Raw genomic sequence first — 26779 nt, forward strand, 5'->3', positions numbered from 1 at the left:
GAAGAGAGAAAGTAAAGTTTTAACCTACTCTTGGTAGAAAGTGACACTTGATTGTATTTTACTTCAAATTGTAATAATACTATTTCATTTTTTCAAGAGCTTTGCAGTTAAATGAGATCTTTTTATCTTTACATCGAAGACGAACAATGTTCAAATCCTTCAATCCCAATTATCAAATCATAAAAATAAAGTGAAATAATAATGCTTCATTTTTATACTATCATGGAATTATACAACTTGGAAATTTGTATTGAGATGAATAAGACTTTTTAATTTCTTTTTAACTATAATAACCAAAAATAACAATTTCTTAAGGACTTTTTATGATTGAATTTTAATATAGATGTACCATTTCAGGTGCATTAAATAGCGGCTATCAGCCACATGTTGAGGTAAAAGCATCCCCAATCTCAACAACATACATAGAAAGTAAAAAATGTCAAGCTAGTGCAATTGCAAAAACAGTTGCCAATATGATCTGTTCATCCTCCTTGCCTTTTTCTCAAAAAAAAAAAAAAAAGTTCATCCAACATCTTTGACCCTACAAATTTTAGGTACGCCTGATCTACTAATGACCTCGATCTTGTACATTCTCTTTGTGCTTAATTTTATGTTCAACTTCAACTGATTTACATCCGTTTGCTCTTTTCATTTCGTTTTTTTTTTTTAACATCTCAAACTGTCTCAATTGATCCTCCTTTTTTTTTTGGTCATCGATAGAGGCTAATCTACCGTGCCATAGCATTATAATCTCTTATTTATACCATATCATTTGGTATGTATTTTTACTTATGTATCTCAACATCTTCTCTATTATTCCGGAATCCAGATTATTTGATCCTTGGATATTCACCCATTCAAGGAGCCTTACTGGTGCATATTTCATGGCTTCATAATTTAATTGACAGGTATATTTGAAGTAACATGCAAAAATAACCAACATGAAAAATAAAAAGTAAGATTCTTCTTGTGATCTAGCCTCAAGCGATTAATATGTTCATGTGTACTTTGCCTGTAGCAGAGAAGAGCCTCCTCAAATATTCATACACAAAATCGATGATAGCAACATTGGATCAGCTAGTGTTTGCTGGAAGTTCGAGTAGGAATTGACTCTACGTGCGACTATGCAATGAAAATAATGACACATATCTGTATCAATATCATCGACTCTGTAACTGCTTTTTGCCTATGTTAAAGACTTAAAGCTGCTCTATAGCTTCCTGGACATCCACCATGCTTAATTGTGTCCTTGTTTCCAATATCAAGATCCCATAACTTATATTGTTCTACTCAGACAGATGCCAGCCTCTGAAGCATTGACGTGGCAAAATGGGTGCTGCACTCGCGTCCGATGCAGCTTGATGCAGGGTGTGGCGGGCGATGCCGCGTCTAGATTTTTTTCCCAAGACGCGCCGATACGCACCAATTTAGTGCTGACTTGGGCCAATTTGTGTCGAATCTGTCCGTATCAGCCGAAACAAACCGATTTAATCTATATCGGCATCGAACCGGCCAATTCAGGCCGAAATTCAAAAAGAAAAAAAAGGGTGCAAAACACACTGTTTGAATTAACAACAAAACCTTAATGCTCTCTCCTATTCATTCTCGTCTCATGTCTCAGATTCTCAGCTTGGCTCCTCTCACTCTCATCTCTCTGTGCGCCTCCAGCTCCACGCCTCCACTGCTCCCATTCCCTTCCCCGTTTTGCTCTCTGCTCTCCGCCTCCCCTCTCACAATCTCACTCTCCGTCTCCCTTCCCCTCTCTGATTCAGAGTTCTTTGCAAGTCTCAAGTCTCAAGCTCACCTCACCTCACCGACCCACTCTTAACTTAGGTATCAAACTAATCAAAGCTTTCAATCTCAGTTTTTCAATCTCAAGCTCATTATACTCTCACATGCTCTATTACAATCTGTGATATGATTTTTTTTTTAATTTTTTATATAAGCTGTAATAGTGTAATGTTTTGACTTGGGTTTGATTTTTTACTTAGTTAATAGTAATTATATATTTGTCAAATTATTTGTAAGTTAAATTGAATCTATTGAATTTGCAATGGATGAAGTTACTAGCATAGAAACTTCACCTTTATCTAATGAAGAAGTGCCAAATGATGAAGCTCCTCTTTGGCAGTATGTGACTAAATTAGAAAAACCACCTGGTTCTACTATTAAATTAGCTGGAAATATACAGTTTAAGTGCAACTATTGCGGTGGAGTTTTTTTTGGGATCCTATTTTAGGGTTAAGGCTCATTTATTAAAAAATAGTAATAAAGGTATTAGAGCATGCCCTAAAGTGACACCGAGCCATAGGTTGGAAATGCAGCGAATGCATGATTAGATTGAGAATGATAAGTTAGAGAGAGAAAGCAGAAGTCAAATTCCCTTACCCCCACCTTCCCCAGGCCATGGGCTTATCCCCTCATTTCGGAGACAGGCAGGGAGTGATAATACAGATCTTGTTGATGGTAAGAGGAGGAAGGTGATTGCGAATTCTCCTTTGGAGAGAGCATTCCAGAATAATGCTAGACATGAATTGTATAGTAGAATTGGTAGGATATTTTACACCGGTGGGCTTCCGTTTCACTTTGTAAGGAACCCATATTATCGTAGTTCCTATGCATATGCTGCTACCCATAGCATTTCAAGTTATGCTCCTCCTGGATACAATGCCTTGAGAACATCAATTTTGCAAAAAGAAAGAGCTCATGTTGAAAGACTTTGGAAACCAATTAGGGACTCTTGGCTTGAAAATGGTGTAAGTATAGTTTCTGATGGATGGTCAGATCCATAAAGGAGGCCTCTTATTAATATTATGGCTGTATCAGATAGGGGTCCAGTGTTTATAAAGGCAATTGATGGGCCAGGTGAGTTCAAAGACAAATATTATATTGCGAGGGTGTTGAAGGATGTGATAAAAGAGATTGGACATGAAAAAGTTGTCCAAGTCATCACTGATAATGCTAGTGTGATGAAGTCTACTAGAGCTCTTATTGAAAGTGAGTATTCCAAAATATTTTCGACACCATGTGTTGTCCACACTCTCAATCTGGCTTTGAAGAATATTTATGCAGCAAAAAATACTAAAAAGAATGAAGTTACATATGAGGAATGTAGTTGAATTACACGTATTGCTGATGATGCATCCTTCATACGTGTTTTTATTATGAACCATTCAATGAGGTTGACAATGTTTAATAAATTTTGTCCATCAAAACTGCTTCAAGTTGCTGATACTAGATTTGCTTCGGTTGTTGTAATGCTGAAAAGGTTAAAGTTGATAAAAAGATGCCTTCAAGCCATGGCTATTAGTGACCAATGGGCTTCTTAGAGGGAGGATAATGTTGGAAAAGCTCAAAAGGCAAAAGATATGATTCTAAGTGATCGTTGGTGGGATGTTGTTGATTATATCTTTGAATTCACATCACCTATTTATGATATGCTATGAGCAGCCGACATAGATAAGCCTTGTCTTCATCTTGTGTATGAGATGTGGAATTCAATGATAGAGAAGGTGAAGGCAACAATATATCGGCATGAAGGCTTGGAAGATGATGAGTATAGCTTATTTTTTAATGTGGTTTATGATATACTCATTGATCAATAGACTAAAAATTATACACCACTACATTGCTTGGCTCATTCCTTAAATCCTAAGTACTTTTATTTTCTATTTTCCTTAGTTCCCCCTTCTAGTAAAACACAGGTTTCATCTATATTTGTTTCTTAATCAATAACTAGGTATTACTTCATTGAATAGCTTTTGGAGAATCCAAAACGCATCGCTCTACATCGGGATCATGAAATTTATATGGAAAGGAGCAAGTGTTTGGATCGATACTTTGAAGATGAAAATGACTTAAGGGTGGTGAAAGTTGAGTTTGCTACATTTTTAGGAGGGAGGTTTCCTTCACCAGATGCCTTAACATATAGGTGGGCCTTACAACCTTTGGTTTGGTGGCAATACCATGGCTCCTCATTTCCAACTCTTCAAACCCTTGTCCTAAAACTTCTTGGACAACCTTGTTCATCATCATGTGCTGAGAGGAATTGGAGCATATACAAATTCATTCATTCCTTAAAAAGAAAAATGTCTCCTGCACGTGTTGAGGATTTGGTATATGTGCATTCTAATCTTTGACTCTTGTCAAGGTGCAATGAGGAGTACATAAATATAGTAAGAAAGATGTGGGATATTGTAAGAGACTCTTGGAATGAGAGCGACATACATGGAGGAGTTGGAATTCTTGAGAATGCTGCCTTTACACTTGATGAGCCGGAGTTGGAGACCATGGTTATTGGGATTGCTAGTACTAGTATTACTATTAGTGAAAGTGAAGTTCAAAGTGAAGCTATTGATGTTGATAATGATGATGACGGTTGTATTTGATTGTCTTGTTGATTTTCTTTTATTTTGTTTTAGTTTCAAACTTGTGGGTTGTATTCTAATTTCCGAACATCATGGAATGTTTTAGTTTCAAACTTATGGGTTATATTTAATTTATGAACATTATATTTTAGTTATTATCTATTATTGCTCTTAAATTTGGTATATGTTTATATAATGTAAAAAAGTATACTTAGCAATATATAGAAAATAAAAATAAAAATATTTTTAATAATTTTTTAATCGTCGCATCTCGCTGCACCCGCACCTAAATCTGGAAACGCACCCATGCTTCATAGATGCTAGCTGATTCATTGTTTCATTTTAAAACTATGACTTAAGAAAATTTCATTTTTCCAATGTTCAAAACCTCTCCGCCGAAGAAAAAAAGTAATGGAAAAAAAAAAACTAAGAAAGTGGCCTATAAGTATAACCCCTTATTAGATTGGCTAAGGGATTTTTTTTTTAAAGTATGGATCGGATTCGGGAAATATCCCAACCCGACCTAAGAATTTTGGATTTGGGCAACAATCCATCTTGGGTCTCTTTACCCATGATAAACTGGGTAAAACCCGATACTATCGGGTCAGGTACTTGTTACCTAGTGAATTTTAGTTATTATCCCACTCTTTGATACCGTTTTCGCTCTAAAACATAAAAAGGATATAACAAATGGCTAACGCAAATTCACATGAGCATTCTATTAGCTATTATCCCACAAAAAGCATATAATAATACAGGAAAAATGAAGTAAGTTATATATATTTTTCCTAAACTTTTAAGAAAGTCCAAAATATTAATTGATTTTAGAAATATTACAAATTTTATTATAGAAGTCTTACAAATTGTTATTGACGATGCTAGAAAATCAGTTTGTTGGAATGCTTCAGGCTATAGGTCCTGAAAGGAAAGAAAGAACAGCCAAAGATGACAAGTGTAACCTGGCCAAGCACCCTCCGACAGTTAAGTCAATTTTTTTTTCTAGAACACAAGGATGGGAAATAGTAAATGGTCGAACTTACCTTGGGTGAATGGGAGACTTGCTCTTTTTATAGAGAGTTAGGAGTGGGTCTATTTGTTTAGATCCATCACCATCATGGGTGATGTGTGTGGTTAATGAGAAAATGGGATACGCAGAGAAAATGGGGTACGCGGAGCAGATTACGGGGAATTCTCTCCACGTTTTGGTAGTAGTGTATCACGGTCTGATTACATGGAGCCTTTTGAGAAGTTCTTGCAAAATTTGCAAAGTGTCATCTGGCCGTTTATGCCCTTGAATTATGGACGACCATCCTTAGATTGGATGGTCTTGTTATCTATGGACGGGTACTATTCATGCATGTGGTGCCATAGTTGGGTTTCTCTATTCATAAATTTCTCTAGACGTGATAAGGTCATGGATGACTACTTTGGACAAATTGATCTCTAATCCCTATCAGTTGCCCCTTTGTCCTTGTGTCATCCATGATACTATTGGCTTGGCACGTGGTGGTTTTCCATTGGTTAAGGGGACCTCCAAGTGTCATGTCAAGGTAATCCAAAATTAAATGCTTCAGATGTTGACATGTGGAGTGATCTTTGGGGCTTGCTAGTCGTGTCATTTTGTTCTTCAAGAAAATTGCCACGTGGCATGCTCTAGTTCCTCGCATCGCTTCAATGTCCAGATTTGTCACCTATAAATAGTGCAATTCCTCTCTTACCCTCTCACATTTCTCATATTTTCTCCTTTGACATCAGTCGTCCAGTGGACAAAGTCCAACCCTGGCTCAGTTGGTAGAGTGGTGGACTGTTGTAGGAATAATTAAATAAATTCTTAATAAATTAAATATTAATAATTGATATTTAAATACATAAAGGCCCATCAAAAGTTTTGGGCTTAGCCTTAAATTGTGTTTGGTCCACCAAGTGAAAAAAAAAAAAGCATCTGAACTTTGAAGCAAAAGAACTTCTGAACTTTGAAGCCATGGTTATGGAAATTTGAAATTAAGCCGTCGTTGGACGGAGTAAAAGTCTTAAAGCTTGTGTGCCATTTATAGACTATACGAATGAGAATATATTTTGCGATGTGCTATATCCTGTATGAATTTCATTAGCCAGTAGACCGGCATTTATAAGAGACTCCTAGCGTTATTCTCAAGTCTCCTTTATCGTATTAATTTAATTGATTCAAGTCCATCTCCAAAAGAAAAATTAATTGATTCAAACTCCTAAAACAAGACAAAGTTTAAGGGGGTGTTTCGTAGTCTCTTCTTGTATGAGCTAGGCACACTTGCTTACAATATGCAATTATAAGAAATGCTTCACTACAAAAAATTGGACATATAGCAGCGTTTTTAAAGCGTCATAATAGGTCAATCTATTGTAACAATAAAAGGCCATATTAGGTCTCGTTTGTGATGATTTTTAAAATCGCTGAAGAAAAAAAAAACGCGACTATAGAACCAATTTTTTGTAGTGCTTGTTATAGCAGAAAGAACACTTTCTTTTAGAACTTATTACGATTAAAAAGAGATAATCAAAGTAGTAAACTCACCTTGCATTCTTGAAATTATTTTTGTTAGGTTCTAAATGTTTAGGATTAAATATTTAGATTTCTATTTTTATGTATGTTGACAAACCGAGATCAAAACATGTCTAGATTATCTATTAGGCATTGCTCATGATAGTACAAATCAGGATTTAAGAATTTACAAGCTGCAGAAAAGGGAAGTTAATTTTAGTGAGATTTGACCGATTGAAACTAAGCTTCGACTGATTGAAAATTGCAGTTAGGATTTTGTTTGCAGAATTCTATTTCAATCCAAACACTACAAAAACATTTTAGATTTTAAGTGAAACACTTTTTGGTATAAAAGGATAACCCTAACTACATTTTAGAGGTTCTTGGAAGTCTTGTGAGTTACTCCTGTGAAATCTGAAAGGTTCTGGACCTTTTAACTCAACAAGCATCTGCCAGATCAAAAGATCTACAATGAAAAACTGGTGGAATCAAGTTGTTGCTACAAGATCAACAACGACTGGTGATTTGAAATCTTTGAGTGGGAACTTAAAGTCATAAGCATGGGAGCTTGCATTCAGCAAATCCAAGAGGGAAGAGTCCATAGAGTTGGAGTTGCACGTGGTCGTGTTAATAAGTTCTACTGGAGGAAGCATTAGGTTTAGGAGTTAAATCTTTTGTAAACTTAAATTTTTTCTAGTGGATTTGTTTATCTTGAGGATTGCTAGGTCAAATCCTCCTCAAGTTTTTACCTTGAAATAGATTGGTTTCATTGGTTTTCTTGGGTAATCATATCGTTGTCTTATTTCTTTTCCCATACTGCATGATATGATATACTAATGTTTAACCTAGATTTTATAATTAACCTAAGTAACTATTTGACTAATTCAATAGGTTAAAAAATCTATTTTAAAGGGATCTAAATATACAATGGGAGGGGTGGGGGATTGGAGAGAGAGAGAGAGAGAGAGAGAGATATATATATATATATATATATATATATATATATAATATTGTATGTAATATTTATTTTGTTTGTAAAATTTTTAATTTATAAATTTCAAATCTAGAGAGAGAGAGAGAGAGATAACAAAAAAAAAATTTTTGTTTTGAGGGAAGAATGATAGTAAAAGTACACTCACATTACACTTCTATTTGGGGTTTCTTATAAATCAGTCATTCAACTTTCAAAACATATAATTCACACTTTCGACTATCACCTATTGTCATTTGCTCATCCAAAAATGTTGTTTTGAACAAAAAATTGACATTGTCATAATTATAAAGAGGTAAGATGCAAGTTTTGGAAATTAATAGTGTAAATTATAAGTTTGAAAGTTGATGCACCGATGAAGAATCGACTCTAAACTCAAAGGATGTAAAGTGTATTTTAGCCAAACTCATAATATCACATCATATTCAAAGTTTTCCTATGTAGTAGTAATATACTTAAGTGTATTATTAGAATATAAAAATGTGAGTGGTTGACTAGTCTTTTTTATTATTATTTTTTTTATTGAGTTTTAACCTATGGCATCTTCTTTTGATCATTGTACTTTTTATCATCAAACCAAGATATCAATTAGTTTTTGTGTAAGCGAGGATTTAACCCCAGATCTCTTATTCAACCGTCAGAAACTTTTTCAGTTGAGCTAACTAAAACCCACGTGGTTGACTAGTTAAGTGATGGTATCGGACATTGAACAATGATGACAAAAGTGATTGTGGTTAACATTTAACTATCACAACCCCAAAATGTAGTATAAATTCTATTTATTCCGTATAATCTCTTTCTTTTTCTCTTCTCTTTCTCTCCAATTTATTCCTTTTAGATTCCAAAAGGGTCAAAGGTCTTAACTCTTAACAGCTAAAAGGAGAAAACAAAAACAAAAACAAAAAAAAAAAATTTCAAAGTTTTTTTATATATAAATTGGGCTATTACGTGGCCGTCAATATAAGACCACACACGTCACGTGTATTAAATTATATATATGATCTATTAAATACTTTAAAATCATTAAAAAAATGATTCCCTTCTGTCTATGATTTTCATATATGATTTTCTTGAATTTCTAGAATGTCTGCCCTCCCAAACCCGCAATTACCGCTAATCATTTTATACCAAATTATAAGTTTGGAGACTAATGTGTTGGACCGATCGAGGCCAGTCCAAGAGTATATGTTAAGACCCAATATTACAGAATTGGTCTCCTTTTTATATTCTTTCCTTTGAGAAGAGTCTCCTTTTAATATTATAATGCTAGATCCTTGTTTCTCACAAAAAAAAAAAAAAAAAAAAAGAAAAAAAAAAGAAAAAGCTCATTGTAATGGTCTTTAATTAATTGGTCTATAGCATTACTTCTATGAAGTCTTTCATTTTGCTAGTAAAAGTCATGTACATACGACTGACTTTGCAAAAGATCTATCAATTCCCCCCTTCTACCTAATAATCTATAAATAGCAACCAAACTATAACACTTTGCACCATTAAGTTCTAGCTTCTAGCTTTATTTCAAACTTTCTCAGCAATGTCTTATAAAGTTTTTTCTCTGTTTTCATTCACTCTCCTCCTTCTTCTCCTTTTTCCTCTCCATTCCCATGCAACATCAAGAAACATCCATGACAAAAAATCATCACCGTTTGAGTTTCTCAAAAATCTTCAGGGATGTCACAAGGGAGAAAAGGTCAAAGGCATCCATAACCTCAAAGCCTACCTTGAGAAATTTGGTTATTTGAGCTATAACCATTCTCAAAATCAAACTCATACCAATGATGATGATTTTGATGAACTCCTGGAATCTGCCATTAAAACTTACCAACTTAATTACCATCTCAACGCCACATGGTCAATGGATGTCAACACAGTATCAACAATGATGATGCCTCGTTGTGGGGTGGCAGATATCATCAATGGTACAAATTGGATGCGCTCAGGCAAGAATAAACATCACCATCGCCATGGCTCTCTTCATACTGTCTCTCACTATACTTTTTTCCAAGGAAATCCCAAGTGGCCAACTTCTAAGTACCATCTCACCTATGGATTTCTCCCTGGCACCCCAACTGAAGCAATGAGTCCCGTTACAAAAGCTTTTGAAACGCGGGCTGATAACACACACTTCAAGTTCTCAAGGGCTCAAGATCAAACAAATACAGATCTCAAAATTGGTTTTCATAGGGGGGACCATGGAGATGGGGCCCCTTTCGATGGAGCTGGTGGAACCCTAGCCCATGCTTTTTCACCGACTAATGGGAGATTCCATTATGATGCAGATGAAAAATGGAGTGTGGGAGCAGTCCCAGGTTCATATGACTTGGAGACAGTTGCCTTGCATGAAATTGGGCACCTTCTTGGGTTAGGGCATAGCGAAGTTGAAGGGGCCATCATGTGGCCTGCCATACGTTCAGGGGTGACCCAAGGTTTGCATAGGGACGATATTGATGGCATTAAAGCCTTATATAATTTTTAAGTGTTCAAGGATGTGCAATATGCAATTATTAGCAGGTAGAGAATAAAGCATAGTGCAAATACATGGCACTGGGACTATGAAACATGAAGAGAGAAAGTAAAGTTTTAACCTACTCTTGGTAGAAAGTGACACTTGATTGTATTTTACTTCAAATTGTAATAATACTATTTCATTTTTTCAAGAGCTTTGCAATTCAATTGAGATCTTTTGATCTTTACATCGAAGATGAACAATGTTCAAATCCTTCAATCCCAATTATCAAATCATAAAAATAAAGTAAAATAATAATGCTTCATTTTTATACTATCATGGAATTATACAACTTGGAAATTTGTATTGTGATAAATAAGACTTTTTAATTTCTTTTTAACTATAGTAACCAAAAATAATAATTTTTTGAGGACTTTTTATGATTGAATTTTAATATAGATGTACCATTTCAAGTGCATTAAATAGCGGCTATCAGCCACATGTTGAAGTAAAAGCGTCCCCAATCTCAACAACATACATAGAAAGTAAAAAAATGTCAAGCTAGTGCAATTGCAAAAACAGTTGCCAATATGATCAGTTCATCCTCCTTGCCTTTTTCTCAAAAAAAAAAAAAAAAATTACAGGTTCATCCAACATCTTTGACCCTACAAATTTTAGGTACGCCTGATCTACTAACGACCTCGATCTTGTACGTTCTCTTTGTGCTTAATTTTATGTTCAACTTCAACTGATTTACATCCGTTTGCTCTTTTCATTTCGTTTTTTTTTTAAACATCTCAAACTGTCTCAATTGATCCTCCTTTTTTTTTTTTTGGTCATCGATAGAGGCTAATCTACGGAGCCATAGCATTATAATCTCTTATTTATACCATATCATTTGGTATGTATTTTTACTTATGTATCTCAACATCTTCTCTATTATTCCGGAATCCAGATTATTTGATCCTTGGGTATTCACCCATTCAAGGAGCCTTACTGGTGCATATTTCATGGCTTCATAATTTAATTGACAGGTATATTTGAAGTAACATGCAAAAATAACCAACATGAAAAATAAAAAGTAAGATTGTTCTTGTGGTCTAGCCTCAAGCGATTAATATGTTCATGTGTACTTTGCCTGCAGCAGAGAAGAGCCTCCTCAAATATTCATACACAAAATCGAAGATAGCAACATTGGATCAGCTAGTGTCTGCTGGAAGTTCGAGTAGGAATTGACTGTACGTGCGGCCATGCAATGAAAATAATGACACATATCTGTATCAATATCATCGACTCTGTAACTGCTTTTTGCCTACGTTAAAGACTTAAAGTTGCTCTATAGCTTCCTTGACATCCACCATGCTTAATTGTGTCATTGTTTCCAATATCAAGATCCCATAACTTATATTGTTCTGTTCAGACAGATGCCAGCCTCTGAAGCATTGACGCGGCAAAATGGGTGCAGCACCTGCGTCCAACGTAGCTTGACGCGGGGTGTGGTGGGTGACGCCGCTGCCCATGCGTCGATGCCGCGTCTAGATTTTTTTTCCCAAGACGCGCCGATACGCACCAATTCAGCGCCGACTTGGGCCAATTCGTGTCGAATCTTTCCGTATTATCCAAAACAAACCGATTAAATCTGTACCGGCGCCGAACCGGCTGATTCAGGCCGAAATTAAAAAAAAAAAAAAGGGCAAAACACACCGTTTGAATTAACAACAAAACCCAAATGCTTTCTCCTATTCATTCTTGTCTCATGTCTCAGACTCTCAGCTTGGCTCCTCTCACTCTCATCTCTCTGTGCGCCTCCAACTCCACGCCTCCACTGCTCCCATTCCCTTCCCCGTTTTGCTCTCTACTCTCCGCCTCCCCTCTCACAATCTCACTCTCCGTCTCCCTTCCCCTCTCTGCTTCAGAGTTCTTTGCAAGTCTCAAGTCTCAAGCTCACCTCACCTCACCGACCCACTCTTAACTTAGGTATCAAACTAATCAAAGCTTTCAATCTCAGTTTTTCAATCTCAAGCTCATTATACTCTCACATGCTCTATTACAATCTGTGATTTGATTTTTTTTTTAAAATTTTTTATATAAGCTGTAATAGTGTAATGTTGTGACTTGGGTTTGATTTTTTACTTAGTTAATAGTTATTATATATTTTTCAAATTATTTGTAAGTTAAATTGAATCTATTGAATTTGCAATGGATGAAGTTACTAGAATAGAAATTTCACCTTCATCTAATGAAGAAGTGCCAAATGATGAAGCTCCTCTTTGGCAGTATGTGACTAAATTAGAAAAACCACCTGGTTCTACTATTAAATTAGCTGGAAATATACAGTTTAAGTGCAACTATTGCGGTGGAGTTTTTTTTGGGATCCTATTCTAGGGTTAAGGCTCATTTATTAAAAAATAGTAATAAAGGTATTAGAGCATGCCCTAAAGTGACACTGAGCCATAGGTTGGAAATGCAGTGAATGCATGATTAGATTGAGAATGATAAGTTAGAGAGAGAAAGCAGAAGTCAAATTCCCTTACCCCCACCTCCCCCAGGCCATGGGCTTATCCCCTCATTTCGGAGATAGGCAGGGAGTGATAGTATAGATCCAGCTGATGGTAAGAGGAGGAAGGTGATTGCGAGTTCTCCTTTGGAGAGAGCATTCCAGAATAATGTTAGACATGAATTGTATAGTAGAATTGGTAGGATATTTTACACCAGTGGGCTTCCGTTTCACTTTGTAAGGAACCCATATTATCGTAGTTCCTATGCATATGCTGCTACCCATAGCATTTCAGGTTATGCTCCTCCTGGATACAATGCCTTGAGAACATCAATTTTGCAAAGAGAAAGAGCTCATGTTTGATTTTGGGCTAAATTGATTTGTGATTGGGTGTACAAGATTTAAGCCAAGTTGTGCGAAAATATTTTTAAGGGTAATTAAATTAATAAAAAATATTATATATAGATAAATATATATATATACACACACACACACACATATACATATATATTTTGAAGTCAGGGGTTCATTTGAACCCCCTGAATTACAAGTGCAGCCGCCCCTAGTTTGTGGGCCAAGAAGACATCCTGATAGGGAAATGTGATTCTTGAAACATATTTTCTAAATTTACAAGAGTAACGATCATAAACCTAGATCTAGGCCACTTATGAAAACAAGCCCTAAAATGTCACCCACTAGTGCACCATTGGTGTCCTCTATTGATACCTCATTTTGTTTGTTCTCGATTAATTAAGCTCATAAATTTTCAAAAAAAATGTGTTTAATTTTTTTTCCTTCAAATCAAATGAGTCGAAAAAATTAAGTTGATTTGACCCAATTGAATGTCAAATTAACCAAATTCAAGAATTAAGAGCCAAAATGAGCAAAATATTCCTCGTTGATCAAACCTAGACAATAGTCAAATGGACAAGAATTAAGCGTTCAAGGATTTGCAATATGCAATTATTAGTGGGTAGAGAATAAAGCATAGTGCAAATGCATGGCACTAGGACTATTGGACCATATAAATAGAAACACGGAGAGGGAAAAATAAAGTTTTAACCTACTCATGGTATAAAGTGACACTTGATTGTATTTTACTTCATGTTGTAATAATATTATTTCATTTTTTCAAGAGCCTTGTAGTTCAACTAAAATCTCTTGATGTTTACATCGAAAATGAACAATGTGCAAATCCTTCCACCCCAATTATCAAATCATAAAAATAAATTAAAATAATAATGCTTTATTTTTATACTGTCGTGGAATTATACAACTTGGAAATTTGTATTGTGATAAATAAAACTTTTTAATTTCTTTTTAACTATAATAACCAAAATTAATAATTTTTTTAGGACTTTTTATGATTGACTTCCAATACCGATGTCTTATAAATTTGGTGCTTTCAAAAATAGGAATTAGTTAAAGTAGTCATCTTACTAATAAAGTTTATAAAAATAATATGGATAAAAACGTATTTGTCTAAGATCCTTATCCATTGAGCCATTGTGAATGCCTCAAGTAGAGCTTAATGACTAAAAAAACAAAGGAGTTAGAAGATGAGTTTGTGGGATAGACTACCCCTAAGACCACCTGGGAAGACATCTTGATAGGGAAATGTGATTCTTGAAGCATGTTTCCTAAATTTAGGAGAGTAACGATCACAAACCTAAATCTAGGCCACTTATGAAAACAAGCCCTAAAATCTCACCCACTAGTGCACCACAAGTTTCCTTTATTGATTCTTCATTTTGTTTGTTCTCAATTAATTAAGCCCATAAAATTAAAAAAAAAAAAATTTGTTTAATTTTTTTTATACCTTCAGATCAAAGGAATTGAAAAAAAAATTAAGCTAATTTGATCCAATAGAATGTCAAATTAATGAAATTCAAGAATTAAGAGCTAAATTGACCAAAATACCCCTCGTTGATCAAACCTTGACCAGCGGTCAAACCAACAAGAACAAATCATCCAACCACCAGATTCTATCATATCACACCAAAATACATCTCCCACAACTTGTTCCTAACATTCATTGAGTTTTACAACAAGAAACCAAAATTTGACCGAAAGTTGACAAAACATTAGCTCATTCAATCAGCATAAATTCATGCTCACATAAAATGTTAAGTAATTCCCTTTAAAATAATTATTTGCAAGCCCACATTGGACATAAAGCGAGCAAGGTATTGAAAATTATCCAAATACGTGGCCATTTTTGGATAAAGTGACATAAAACTTGATCATGATTAATTGAGGTTAAATCTCAATTAAATCACAATCAAACAACCTTGGCTTAGTGCAAGGTGTCATTGAAAAGGTCTTGTGACTCGATTTGGTAAGTTCAAATCACAAAAATTCCACTCAAACAAAAAGAATTCGAGAAAATACCAAAGTGGAAATTTTTGGACAAAAACTTGAGTTTGATGCTACTTTCCCAAACTTCTAGCTTATCAAATTTGAAAAGAAAGGCTACAAAGTTGGTATCTTTAGAAAGAAGATGTCACAAGCTTTCCAACAACACCTTGTTTGAGTTAAATAGAGGTTGGAAATGCCTAAAAGTATGTTTGCAAAGATGGAAAGAAAAAATCATGCCAAACTCACAAAATTTGGTCCAAAACAAGTTGGGTGCCCTCTTTACGCACAAATTTGTCATAACTCACCCATGGTTGATCCAAAAAGTTGATAATTTCGTAAACAAGGAGAAATTATCTACATCTTAAAAGAAAAAAAAATGGCATCTCAAGATCATGTCTTTATTTATAGATATTGCTAGTACAAGAACAATAAAAAACCTACTTTGAATACATATTTCCAATGTGAACCACCCTTCTTCTTGACTAAATAACCTTACCAAACTACACAAAGTTGATACCTGTATAAAGACTGTTGTATAAGCTTTCCAACTATTCCAAAAAATGCCTAAAACAGAGTTTGGTAAGGCCTCCATTCCAGTACGCGAAGTTATTACCTCAAAATTGTAAAAAAATGAACAAAAATCAAACTAGGATAGTGGAAAAATTGAAACCAAGTGCATGCACACAAATACCCTGCGCATGGGCCCTGTTTCTTAGGTAAGTGTGAGAAAGTTTGTTACTTAATAGCTATAAAAAATTAACTACAGTACCACTCCCACTAAAAAATGCAAGCAAAAAACCCATAAAATTATCCAAACTATTCCCAAATTTCTTTAGAAAATTCATAAAGAAGTGTCCTATAATCAAAATCAAGATATGCAAGGGTATTAGAGAGGCAAAATTCTCAACCTATCACAAGTAGACATATCATACTATCAAGTCCACAAAGTAAGGCCAATTACAAAGCGTCACGTACTACAACTAGGTTCTATCATCACCATTCAGGAACCAACAAAAATTTGGCAAGTGTCATGAAATAAAAACATAAAAAGGCATACAAAATGCCAATTTTCATGTAAGCAATGACATAGGCAGTCCAATTGGGTGCTGACATGTGTCACCTTGAAAATCAAAATATTTTGGCCAATCAAAAGATGCTACGAGTCTTGGAGAAAAAGTCTTAAAGCTCCTCCAATTAGACTGTAACACATGTCACCAATCAGACTTCGTCACGTGTCACTCACCCATCCCCAAACTTCTATAAATAGAAGCCTTTCTAAGGCATTTCTACATACCAAGACAACTAGAGCATAAGCAGCATCAAAGAAGATTTAAAAGCACTCAGAAGTATAGAAGCTCTGTAGGCATCAAGCCTCAAAGCCCTCTATAACTTCAATCTCAAAGTCGAAGAACATTTGAAGCAGAACCATCCAAAATACCTTCTTAGATCTTAAAGTTTGCTGGAATCAAGTCCAAAAGCCTCCAGAAACTTCAAGAAACTAGAAATCAGCAAAGCTCAATGGATTCAAGCCCCAAAAGCTCCGAAAAACTTTCACCATAAACCTTCAAAGACGAAGAACACGCGAAGAACACACAAAGAACACACAACGAACAAGGAATTTCTAACAAGCTTTTAGCCAGAGATTCGTTGTAATTCTATTTCAAGAGTCTTCGATCTATTTTTCAACCAAATTGAAGGATATTTGGTGTTTGAGTCAAAATCACATTACCTCAATTCCAATCAAGAAGTCTTGCAAGGAGATCGAATTAGAAGATCACTCTTTTGTAATTATAGAGAATTGTACCACATATTCATCAATACAAATTCGCATTAGTGAAATTATTTTACTTGTTTGATTTATTTTCAATGTTTTTGTGCACCTAGTTACTTAAATAAAGGCACGTCTATGTGTTTAATGTATTGAGCATGTTTCGGATATTTATGAATGAGCATTGACATGCATGATTGGGCTAGAATTTAATTGCAAACTTATGATTAGTTTGTTAATTCTTATATTCAGATGAACATGTTCATCTTCTCAAAAAAAAAAAAAAAAAAAAAATCATGTTCATGCATATTAATGTAGGTGTCATTTGATGTTTTATTTTACATAATATTTAGATTATGTGTTTAACCCATTTTATGCGAACGCACAAAAGCGCATGTCAACACTGTATTTTGTCTGCCTTTAATTTACATCTCGAGCCCTAGAAATTCTAAAAAAATATGTTTTTATCCACGGACCAAGGGAATGTTAAGAATAAATAAATTTATCTTTCAAACGTTGGATCACTTAAATTTCCACTCTACGAGTTGAAATGACTAAAATGCTCTTAGTCGACCAAACTTTGATTGGTTTGGCCGGTGATCTATTAAGTGCAATGTTTCACCAAAATACTAATTTTCTACCTTTTATATCAACCTACGAGTTGGCCGGTGGCTTGATAATATTTTCAAATGATTTTACTAACTTGTACCAAGTTTGACTATTGTCAACCTAGGCTTGACCACAGTTTGACCAATATCTGATCGTTTCTTCGAAATAAAATTGAGCTTGGATTGAAGAAAATAGAATTTTCTTTAAAAGAATTAGTACTTTTTTCTCTTCCTTTTTTCCAATTCTTCTTTTGGGTAACAAATTTCTCGGTTTAAACTGTATTTTCACTACATTCCTCATTGTTAGGTTGTTTAAGGAGTAGCTCCACATTGTGACCAAGGTTGTCACAAGACCACACTGACTTGGAAAAAAAAATCATTATTATATATCAATTTTAAAAATTTATGATTTTTTTATTCTTAAAAAAATTTGTGACCACCCAAATTTTTTTTAGGCCCAACATAATTAAACTTTGGACAAAAAAAACTTGATTGTAGCCTTGTAAACTAAAGTTACAACTCCACTTAATTTTTATATTTTTAATTGGATATGAATTTTGACAAATCTGCTATTAGATTTTTTATTTATTAATCCTCCATACTTGAAAATTTTCAAGAAGATCTAAGACCAATAGCTATGTCATTCATCAAATGTTTAAATTTTGAGTTTTTGACTTTTTGGAGTCTAAAATTATACATAAAAATAAGTTTATGAATCGAATAGTAAATAACATCCGATTGACATATGCTTTAAGAACATAAAGAACATGCAATTCAATGGTTAGATTTTCAAAATATGTAGTCATGTTAATTTGTTTAGTAAGAGTTGTAGTTGTAGCAAAGTTAGATTTTCAAAATATATTGTTAAGGGGACCTTATATATTGTTAAGGGGACCAAAGTTGTTGTAAAACGTTATCCTTAAATTTTGGTCCCCTTAAAAACATATAACATCTTTACAAACAAAAAGAAAAGGCTCATGAAAATTTTAATTTAACTAAAATTCTGAAAGAGATGTAGCTTGCAATATTGAGAACGAGACAACGATTTCAAAATAAGAAAATTCGTAAAAGGAAATTGCAAGATTTTATGTATTTGGTGTTTTTTTTTGTTAATGTATAAAGTTATCTTTTTATTAGATTTTGTATAATTTAAATTTTTTAATGACCACCTTGAAAAAAAATAATCCTAAAATCGCCACTGGGTTGTCTAAAGCTTAAAAAGAGAAATTAGTGCTCGGTCATAGTATAAAGTTAGATTACAATATTACAGCTCTGGTTTTCGATTTTATTTTTTATTTTTTATTTCTATAAATTTCATGTAGCAATTTCCTGTCAATATAACTAGAACTTTTTAAAGAAGAAAAAATATATAATAATAAAAAAAAAAAAAACAATTTTAGGAAAGTTTTCCCGTTGTCAACTGCGCTGCATATTTTACACACTCTATCCGAACCCGCAGTTTACGCTAATCATTTTTTGTCCCAATTAATTTGGAGAGTATATAATGTATGGCACCGAGTCCAGTCCAAGGGTATTCGTTAATACCAAAATATTAGAGAATTGGTCTCCTTTTATAATTTTAATATAACTCTGATCAACTTATACTCTGACCGAAGAATTGGAAGTCTTTCAATCTTAAATTTTACTCATACTAATTAATATAAGACTGACTTTGCAAAAGAAATCAGCCTGCTTTTATATTATCACATACAGTTATAGATTCTACTTGATAATCTATAAATAGCAACCAAACTATAACACTTTTGCAACGTCAATTTCTGGCTTAGCTTCAAACGATATTAGTTATTGCTTTTAATAAAGCTTTTTCTCTGTTTTCATTCACTCTCCTCCTCCTTCTTCTCCTCCTTCCTTTCCATTCTCATGCAACTTCACGAAACTCCCACGGCAAGAAATCGTCACCCTTTGAGTTTCTCAAACATCTTCAAGGATGTCACAAGGGAGAAAAGGTCAAAGGCATCCATAACCTCAAAGCCTACCTTGAAAATTTTGGTTACTTTGAGCTATAATAACCATTCCAAAAATCACACTTATACCAATGACGATGATTTTGATGAACTCTTGGAAACTGCTATTAAAACATATATACTAAACTACCATCTCAATGCAACTAGAACTTTGGATGCCAAATCGGTATAAACAATGATGATGCCTCATTGTGGGGTGGCAGATATCACCATTGGTACGAATTTGTAAAGTTGCGATTTAAAACTATGTTTTATGTTGGCTTTATTCCATGACAAAAAGTGTTGTAATTGCTTTCATTTTGTTACTTGTATTTTGTGGGATTTTATTGTATTAGTTTTAGTATTAAGTTGGTGAAAAATCGAGCATGTATTGGATGAACAAGTGGATTTCACGAGTGTCTCGCGAGAAGCTAACCCACGAAAGTGCCCCGTGAGAAGCACATGCTGGAAGTTGAAGAGTCATGCCAAGTTGTCGATTTCGCGAGTGTCTCGCGGATAAGGCCTTCCCGCGAAATACTTGCAAAACATTCTGCTTGGAAATTTTTAAGTGTGACTTTCTTACCCTTTACCCATACTATATATACCCTCATTACCCACAAAAGTATAAGAGGCCATTCAGAGAGAAAAATCCTAGATAGGTTTTCTACAACACAACACACCCATCTTTTAGAGAGAGAGAGCTACTCAACCTTAGTGAGAAATCATTGTAGCCTATTCACATTCCCTCTCCCATTGCCATACCTTGAGAGGAGATTTGTACCCAAATACAACCTACACTTATTTAGAGTGTAGAGAGTGTTTCGAGCTTAGGAAGCTTTAGGAATTTTCAAAAAGAAGCCGGTGAGGCTTGGCGGATGCAATCGGGCGTATTAAGGGATCCGAAAAGTTAGAGAAGACATGATTCCAAGTAGTTCGTTGGTAGTAGGTGCTTGAAGGGTTCAAGTACATTAGGTAGACTAGGCTTAGAAGGCCGTTTGTTATTCATGTACTCCTACTTTATTCTCTAGTGGATTGATTATCGCTTGGAGGGCGGCAGAGAGGTTTTTCACTGAGTTCTTCAGTTTTCTCTTTGATAACACATCTTAGTGTTATCTTGTGTTTGCATCTCTCTTCCCTTACTCTTGTGCTTTACTTTTATTATTTATTATTCATGTGTATGCGCTAGAGTAGTATCGGTTCATTGTGCACATTTACTCTTGTTCCGCACTTTGGTTAAGTAAGAGTAAAAGCAATCTAGCCATAATTTTTTATTGGGGGTCTAAACAGGCTCTTGTATTTTAGCACAAATTCGAGCTTTCAATTGATATCAAAGCGGGTACACTTGTTTGGTTTCATTACTTAAATGTGATCCTTGACCCCTTGTGTGTTTTGCCATGGATAGTGTTTTGTATGCTTTTATGGATGTTTTGGATGTTGTTGAATGTAACATGCCATGTGTTTGTGAAAATGCCTCAATGAGTGTTAATCCTCATAATTGTGATGACATGTTATATGAATCTATGGGTGTTGTTAATATTCCAAATGTCAAACTCTTGAAGAAAAAGGCAAAGAAGTTTCATGAGAATTTGAGCAAGTTTATTTTTGAAAATGATGATTTGATTCTTAAGCTCAGTGAATCCAATAAATTGGTTGAAAAGTATAAGAAACTTGCTGAACATTCTCTTGAAAAACTAAAGGAGTTTGAATGTTGGATATGAACTTGAATGCTAAAATTGTTTTGTCTAACAAATTAGTTGATGATCTTAAATGTGAAAATAAATCTCTTAGGATGCATGCCAAGTGTTTGATTGCTAAGCCTATTACTAAAAATGATGAAAATATTTGTTGCAATCATGTTGTGGTACCCGATTTTGTGTCTATTGTGTGTTCTACCTCAAAGGACAAATTTGTGTACATTCCTCCACACAAAAGAAATCAAAAGGTGGAGAGAAAGACTCTTAAGCCAAAGCCTCTGTTTAGGTCTCAATCTAAGGTTTTGGATGGATCTAAGTTTGTTTCAACTTACCACCATTGTGGTGTGATTGGTCATATAAGACCTCAATGTCCAAAGTTGAAGAAAAAAAACCATGTTGCTAGATCCCTTCCCAAAAAGCCTAGTAGACTTAAACACATTGTTTGTCACCATTGTAGTGCCTTTGGTCATCTTAGACCTCATTGCTTTAAGTTTTAAGCTCTTAGAAGAATTAAAAGAAAAGATAAACTTGAGCTTTTTGGAAGTTGTGCTATAAAAATCAAAACCAATTTTGGAGAAAAATGATAAGTTGTTGAAGAAAGGTTTTGATGCTCTTACCTTCTTGTCTATTTGCATCTTCAGTTCTCATTCTTCCAACCCTCGTCTCACTTTTCATGGGACACTCATTCCAAAAAATCATTTCGTTTGGATGAGGAAGGGTTCCTATGGTTGAGCTTATGCTTTTTTGGTCCTTGATCTAATTTTTTTGATCTTTGTAGGACCCTTTATGCATTAGATGCTTCATTGTCATGCATTTTTGCATCATGCATCTCTTTATATGCATTGTTTTTGTTGTTTCTGCATTTAATCTTACTTTTATACTTTTGATTTTGTGTGTGTAGAAATCCAAAAACACATAAAAAGTGAAAAATTCAAAAAGTTTGATCATATATGTTTGAGCACAGTTCACATGTGAGTTTTGCCTAGTACCTCCGTACTAATGGCGTAGTGCATTTACAAGCTTAGCTTGTTATGTATGCACATTTTCTAAGTGTGAGCAACATCTTGAAATCTATGTTTTGATTGTTGTAAATAGATCTTCAAGTTTGTCATGAATGATTGGTTAATAGTCTTGCTTGATCTTGATACATGAGTAGACTTGTGCCTATATATCTCCTCACATATTTTTTTTCTTTTTGAAGAGCTCTACAAATGTCAATCTTGAAAAGAGATATTGAGTTGAAAAAGTCATCACACATATTAGTATTTGACTAGGAAAAAGAGAAAGTGATTTGTATTTAATTGTATGGTGCCAAAGCCAAAGACTCAATTGTCAAAGTTATCTCAAAATGTTTATGGCATCGCTTCTAAAAAATTTGAGTTGTTTTCGATCGAAAGTATGTAAAATGGAAGCAAAACAAATGGCTTTCAATCAATTGTAATTACATTGGTGAGGGGTCATATATGTTCATTTCTACAAGTGAGATAGGTCACTTGACTTCATACTAGTCGTGTATGACTTGATTGAATTGATCATTGAAGCTCCATACTAGACTATAGACAGGTTCATACTTGATCCACACACACAATACACAAGACTAATGTTCAGTGAATGTCTATTTCATTTGTGTGATTGTACATATTCAAATGTGATGTGATGTGTGTGTGCTCAATCATATGTGGATCAAACCATAAAAATTTTGATCGTTTTATTTGTTTTTGGAAGTGATTTGTATCACCCATGTTTTTCAAAGTTTTTCAAGTTGTTTTTGTGTGAAAAACATGTTTTTTGGGAATTTTCGTGACTTATTTCATGTGTAAGTTTAGTTGCAAGTTAAATGGTCAAATTCTCAAGTTTTTCAACTTTGGACAGACTGTTTTGCAACTGTTTCGCGAGTAGGGCTTACCAGCGAAAATTCCTAGCTTCTCGCGAAAATTCCCAGCTTCCAGCAAAAATTTCCAAATCAATTTCTTAAAGGGCATTTTGTGGGATATTTGTTTTAAACTTCTCTCATATTCTCCCAAACCCCTATTTTAATATTTCTACATCAAAAATCCAACTAAATTCAAGTGTTTTTCATTCCATTAATATCTCTAAAATAATATTCAACTCTTTTCATTGTTTTTTATTCTTAGATTGTGTTTTTGGGGGGTTTTATATTCATAGTTGGAATTTTTCTCAAATGGGGTTTGGAAAATTTAATTTTTGTCAATCTTTTTTATTGGTTTTTTTTTTGAATAATGATTTTCTTTGAATGTTGGCCCCTTGTAGCGAAAATAACATGTATTTAGGCAAATTTTTCATATGTTCATGCATTGTTTAACATACATGTGTAGTGTGTGCACTAAGTGTTTGATAAAATACCCAAATGACATTTTCTCGTTGTTTTGGACTCTGATAAGTAACAATTTTTGGGGATTACCATGATTATGCATGTTTATCATGTATTGATCATTGGTTATGTGTTTTACACATTTTGTCCCGTGAGTGCTTGCTCATGCATAGGTCATGCATCTCACATGCACACTAGATGCACCTTTGTTGCACACACTCTAACACTTGACATGTTTTGCATTCACTCATGCTAGTTAAGTCTTTGTAGACCTTTTAGCACATGTAACATGTTCTTGTCATGCCTTGGTCTTTATTTTGTTCCATCATCCTTAGCATGTCATGTTCTTTATGCTTTGTAGCATTTAAAAAAAAAAAAATTTTTAATCTTTTGTTTAAGCTTTATTTTCTCACTCATCTTGCACCCTTCATGCATCTTATCCTTGTTCATATCTTCTTTTCTTTCCCTCCTTCCTCTTGATTCATTTGTCTATTCGTGACATAAAGAGGGAGAGTATACTAGAGCATATATCGAAATGTTTCATCATTTCTATATGACTCATGTGTACATCCTCAAGGGGAGTCATTCTATGTTGTGCACATTCATAGGGGGAGAAAGCCATAGGGGAGATGCATATACCATGGGGGAGAAGACATCTTTTATGAGAAAACCTTGTTTTGTCTTGTTTTACTGTATGCTTGTTTTCTCATTGTTTTATGGTGTTTTGAGTTATGTTTAGTATCTATGCTTTGTTGTTCTCATTGTATCATGTTTATGTGTTGGACATGCATACTTCCTTATGCTATTGTGCTTTAATGATTGCATGTTTGGATGATCATTTGCTTTGCTATATGATCATTGTGGTCATTTCCATATGACCGTCATGTGTTTGATCAAGTTGCTCATATGTTTCACAACATGTTTACTTTATCGCATTTTACTTGTTACATTATACTTGTCCTTTTATCACTTAATTTACCTTGAGGGTCTAATATGTTTTGTGCAAGTGTTTCAGGTTACATGTATATATGTTCCAAGTTCATCACAACTTTTAAATTTAGGTGTGAGTGAGTTCTGCCATTATTCCCAAACTCATGTTTAAGTTTAGAGTCTGTTATAAGGTGTTTTGTCATGGAATAGCCAAAGGGGGAGATTGTAAAGTTGTAATTTACAATTATGTTTTATATTGGCTTTATTCCATGACAAAAAGTGTTGTCATTGCTTTTATTTTGTTACTTGTATTTTGTGGAATTTTATTTTATTAGATTTAGTATTAAGTTGGTGAAGAATCAAGCATGTATTAGATGAATAAGTAGATTTCGCTAGTGTCTTTTGAGAAGCTAACCCGCGAAAGAGTCACGTGAGAAGTACATGCTGGAAGTTGAAGAGTCATGCCAGGTTGTCGATTTTGCGAGTGCCTCGAGGGTAAGACCTTCCCGCGAAATACTTGCGAAACATTTCGCCTGGAGGATTTTTAAGTGTGACTTTCTTACCTCTCACCAATACTATATATACCCTCATTACCCACAAAAGTATGAGAAGCCATTTAGAGAGAAAAACCCTAGAGAGGTTTTTTAAAACACAACACACCCATCTTTTAGAGTGAGAGCTACTCATCCTTAGTGAGAAATCATTGTAGGCTCTTCTCCTTCCCTCTCCCATTACCATACCTTGAGAGGAAATTTGTATTCAAACACAACCCACACCTATTCAAAGTATAGAGAGTGTTTTGGAGCTTGGGAAGCTTTGGAGATTTGCCAAAAGAAGCCAGTGAGGTTCGGCAGATGCAATCGGGTGTATTGTGGGATCTGAAAAACTAGAGAAGACATGACTTCGAGAAGTCCGTTGGTAGCAAGAGCGTAGAGGGCTCAAGTACATTGGGTAGACTAGGCTTGGAGAGTCATTTGTTATTCGTGTACTCCAACTTTATTCTCTAGTGGATCGATTACCGCTTAGAGGGCAGCAGAGAAGCTTTTCGCCGAGTTCTTCAGTTTCCTCTTCAATAACACATCTTGGTGTTATCTTGTGTTTGCATCTCTCTTCCCTTACTCTTGTACTTTACTTTTATTGTTTATTGTTCATGTGTATGCACTAAAGTAGTATCGGTTCATTATGCATATTTACTTTTGTTTCGCACTTTGATTAAGTAAGAGTAAAAGCAATCTAGCCGTAATTTTTTATTGGGGGTCTAAACAAGCTCTTGTGTTTTAGCATAAATCCAAGCTTTCAGAATTAGATGCACTCAAGGGAAAAGAAACATCATCACAGCCATGGCTCTTTACATATCGTCTCTCACTATATTTTTTTTCCAAGGAAATCCCAAGTGGCCATCTTTCACCTATGGATTTCTCCCTAGCACCCCAACTGAAGCAATGAGTCCCGTCACAAAAGTTTTCGAAACATGGGCTGCCAACACACACTTCAGGTTCTTAAGAGCACAAGACTACACAAATGCAGATATCAAAGTTAGTTTCCACAGGAGGGATCACGGAGATGGGCACGCTTTTGATGGAGCTGGTGGAATCTTAGCACATGCTTGGGCACCAACGGATGGGAGATTCCATTATGATCCAGATGAGCAATGGAGTCTTGGAGCTTCTCCAGGTGCGTTTGACTTGGAGACTGTTGCATTGCAAGAAATTGGGCACCTTCTTGGACTTGATCTTAGCTCTTTGAAGGGGCCATCATGTGGCCTAGCATACGTCCAGGAGTGACCCAAGGTTTGCATAGGGACGATATTGACGGCATTAAAGTCTTATATAATTTTTAAGTGTTCAAGGATTTGCAAATTGCAATATGCAAGTATTAGCAAGGTAGAGAATAAAGCATAGTGCAAAACTGCAAATGCATGGCACTAGGACTATTCGACCATATACATAGAAAAAGGAAGAGAGATTAGTACAAGAGACAAAATAAAGATTTTACCTACTCATGGTAGAAAGTGATGCTTGATTGTATTTTACTTCATGATGTAATAGTATTACTTTATTTTTTTCAAGAGTCTTGTAGTTCGATTAGGGATCTCTTGGTGTTTTTCAACGTAGATTTCTAGTGTTCAAATTCTTCCACCCGAATTATCAAATTATAGAAAATAAAATAAAATAATAATGCTTCATTTTTACTACCAATTTCATGGAATTGTACGATCTTGAAAATTTGTATGATGAGATAAAAAAAACCTTTTAAATTTTTTGTTTTAACAATAATAACTAAGACCAAAAATTATATTTTTTTAG

The 26779-nt window shown here is 34.6% G+C and overlaps 1 protein-coding gene and 1 pseudogene across 1 annotated transcript; both read left to right on the forward strand.

Annotated features, from left to right (window-relative positions):
• The first annotated feature begins 9381 nt into the window (after positions 1–9381).
• Positions 9382–10631, forward strand: LOC142626253 (metalloendoproteinase 2-MMP-like). Its single transcript, XM_075800054.1, has one exon. It carries the CDS (start codon positions 9411–9413, stop codon positions 10350–10352), a length of 942 nt encoding a protein of 313 aa, XP_075656169.1. The 5' UTR covers positions 9382–9410; the 3' UTR covers positions 10353–10631.
• Positions 10632–12521: 1890 nt separating this feature from the next.
• On the forward strand, positions 12522–26313 carry LOC142625036 (metalloendoproteinase 1-like; annotated as a pseudogene).
• The last annotated feature ends 466 nt before the right edge of the window (positions 26314–26779 follow it).

This window comes from Castanea sativa, chromosome 2 (genome assembly GCF_040712315.1).
Source record: "Castanea sativa cultivar Marrone di Chiusa Pesio chromosome 2, ASM4071231v1".
Lineage (NCBI taxonomy): Eukaryota > Viridiplantae > Streptophyta > Magnoliopsida > Fagales > Fagaceae > Castanea > Castanea sativa.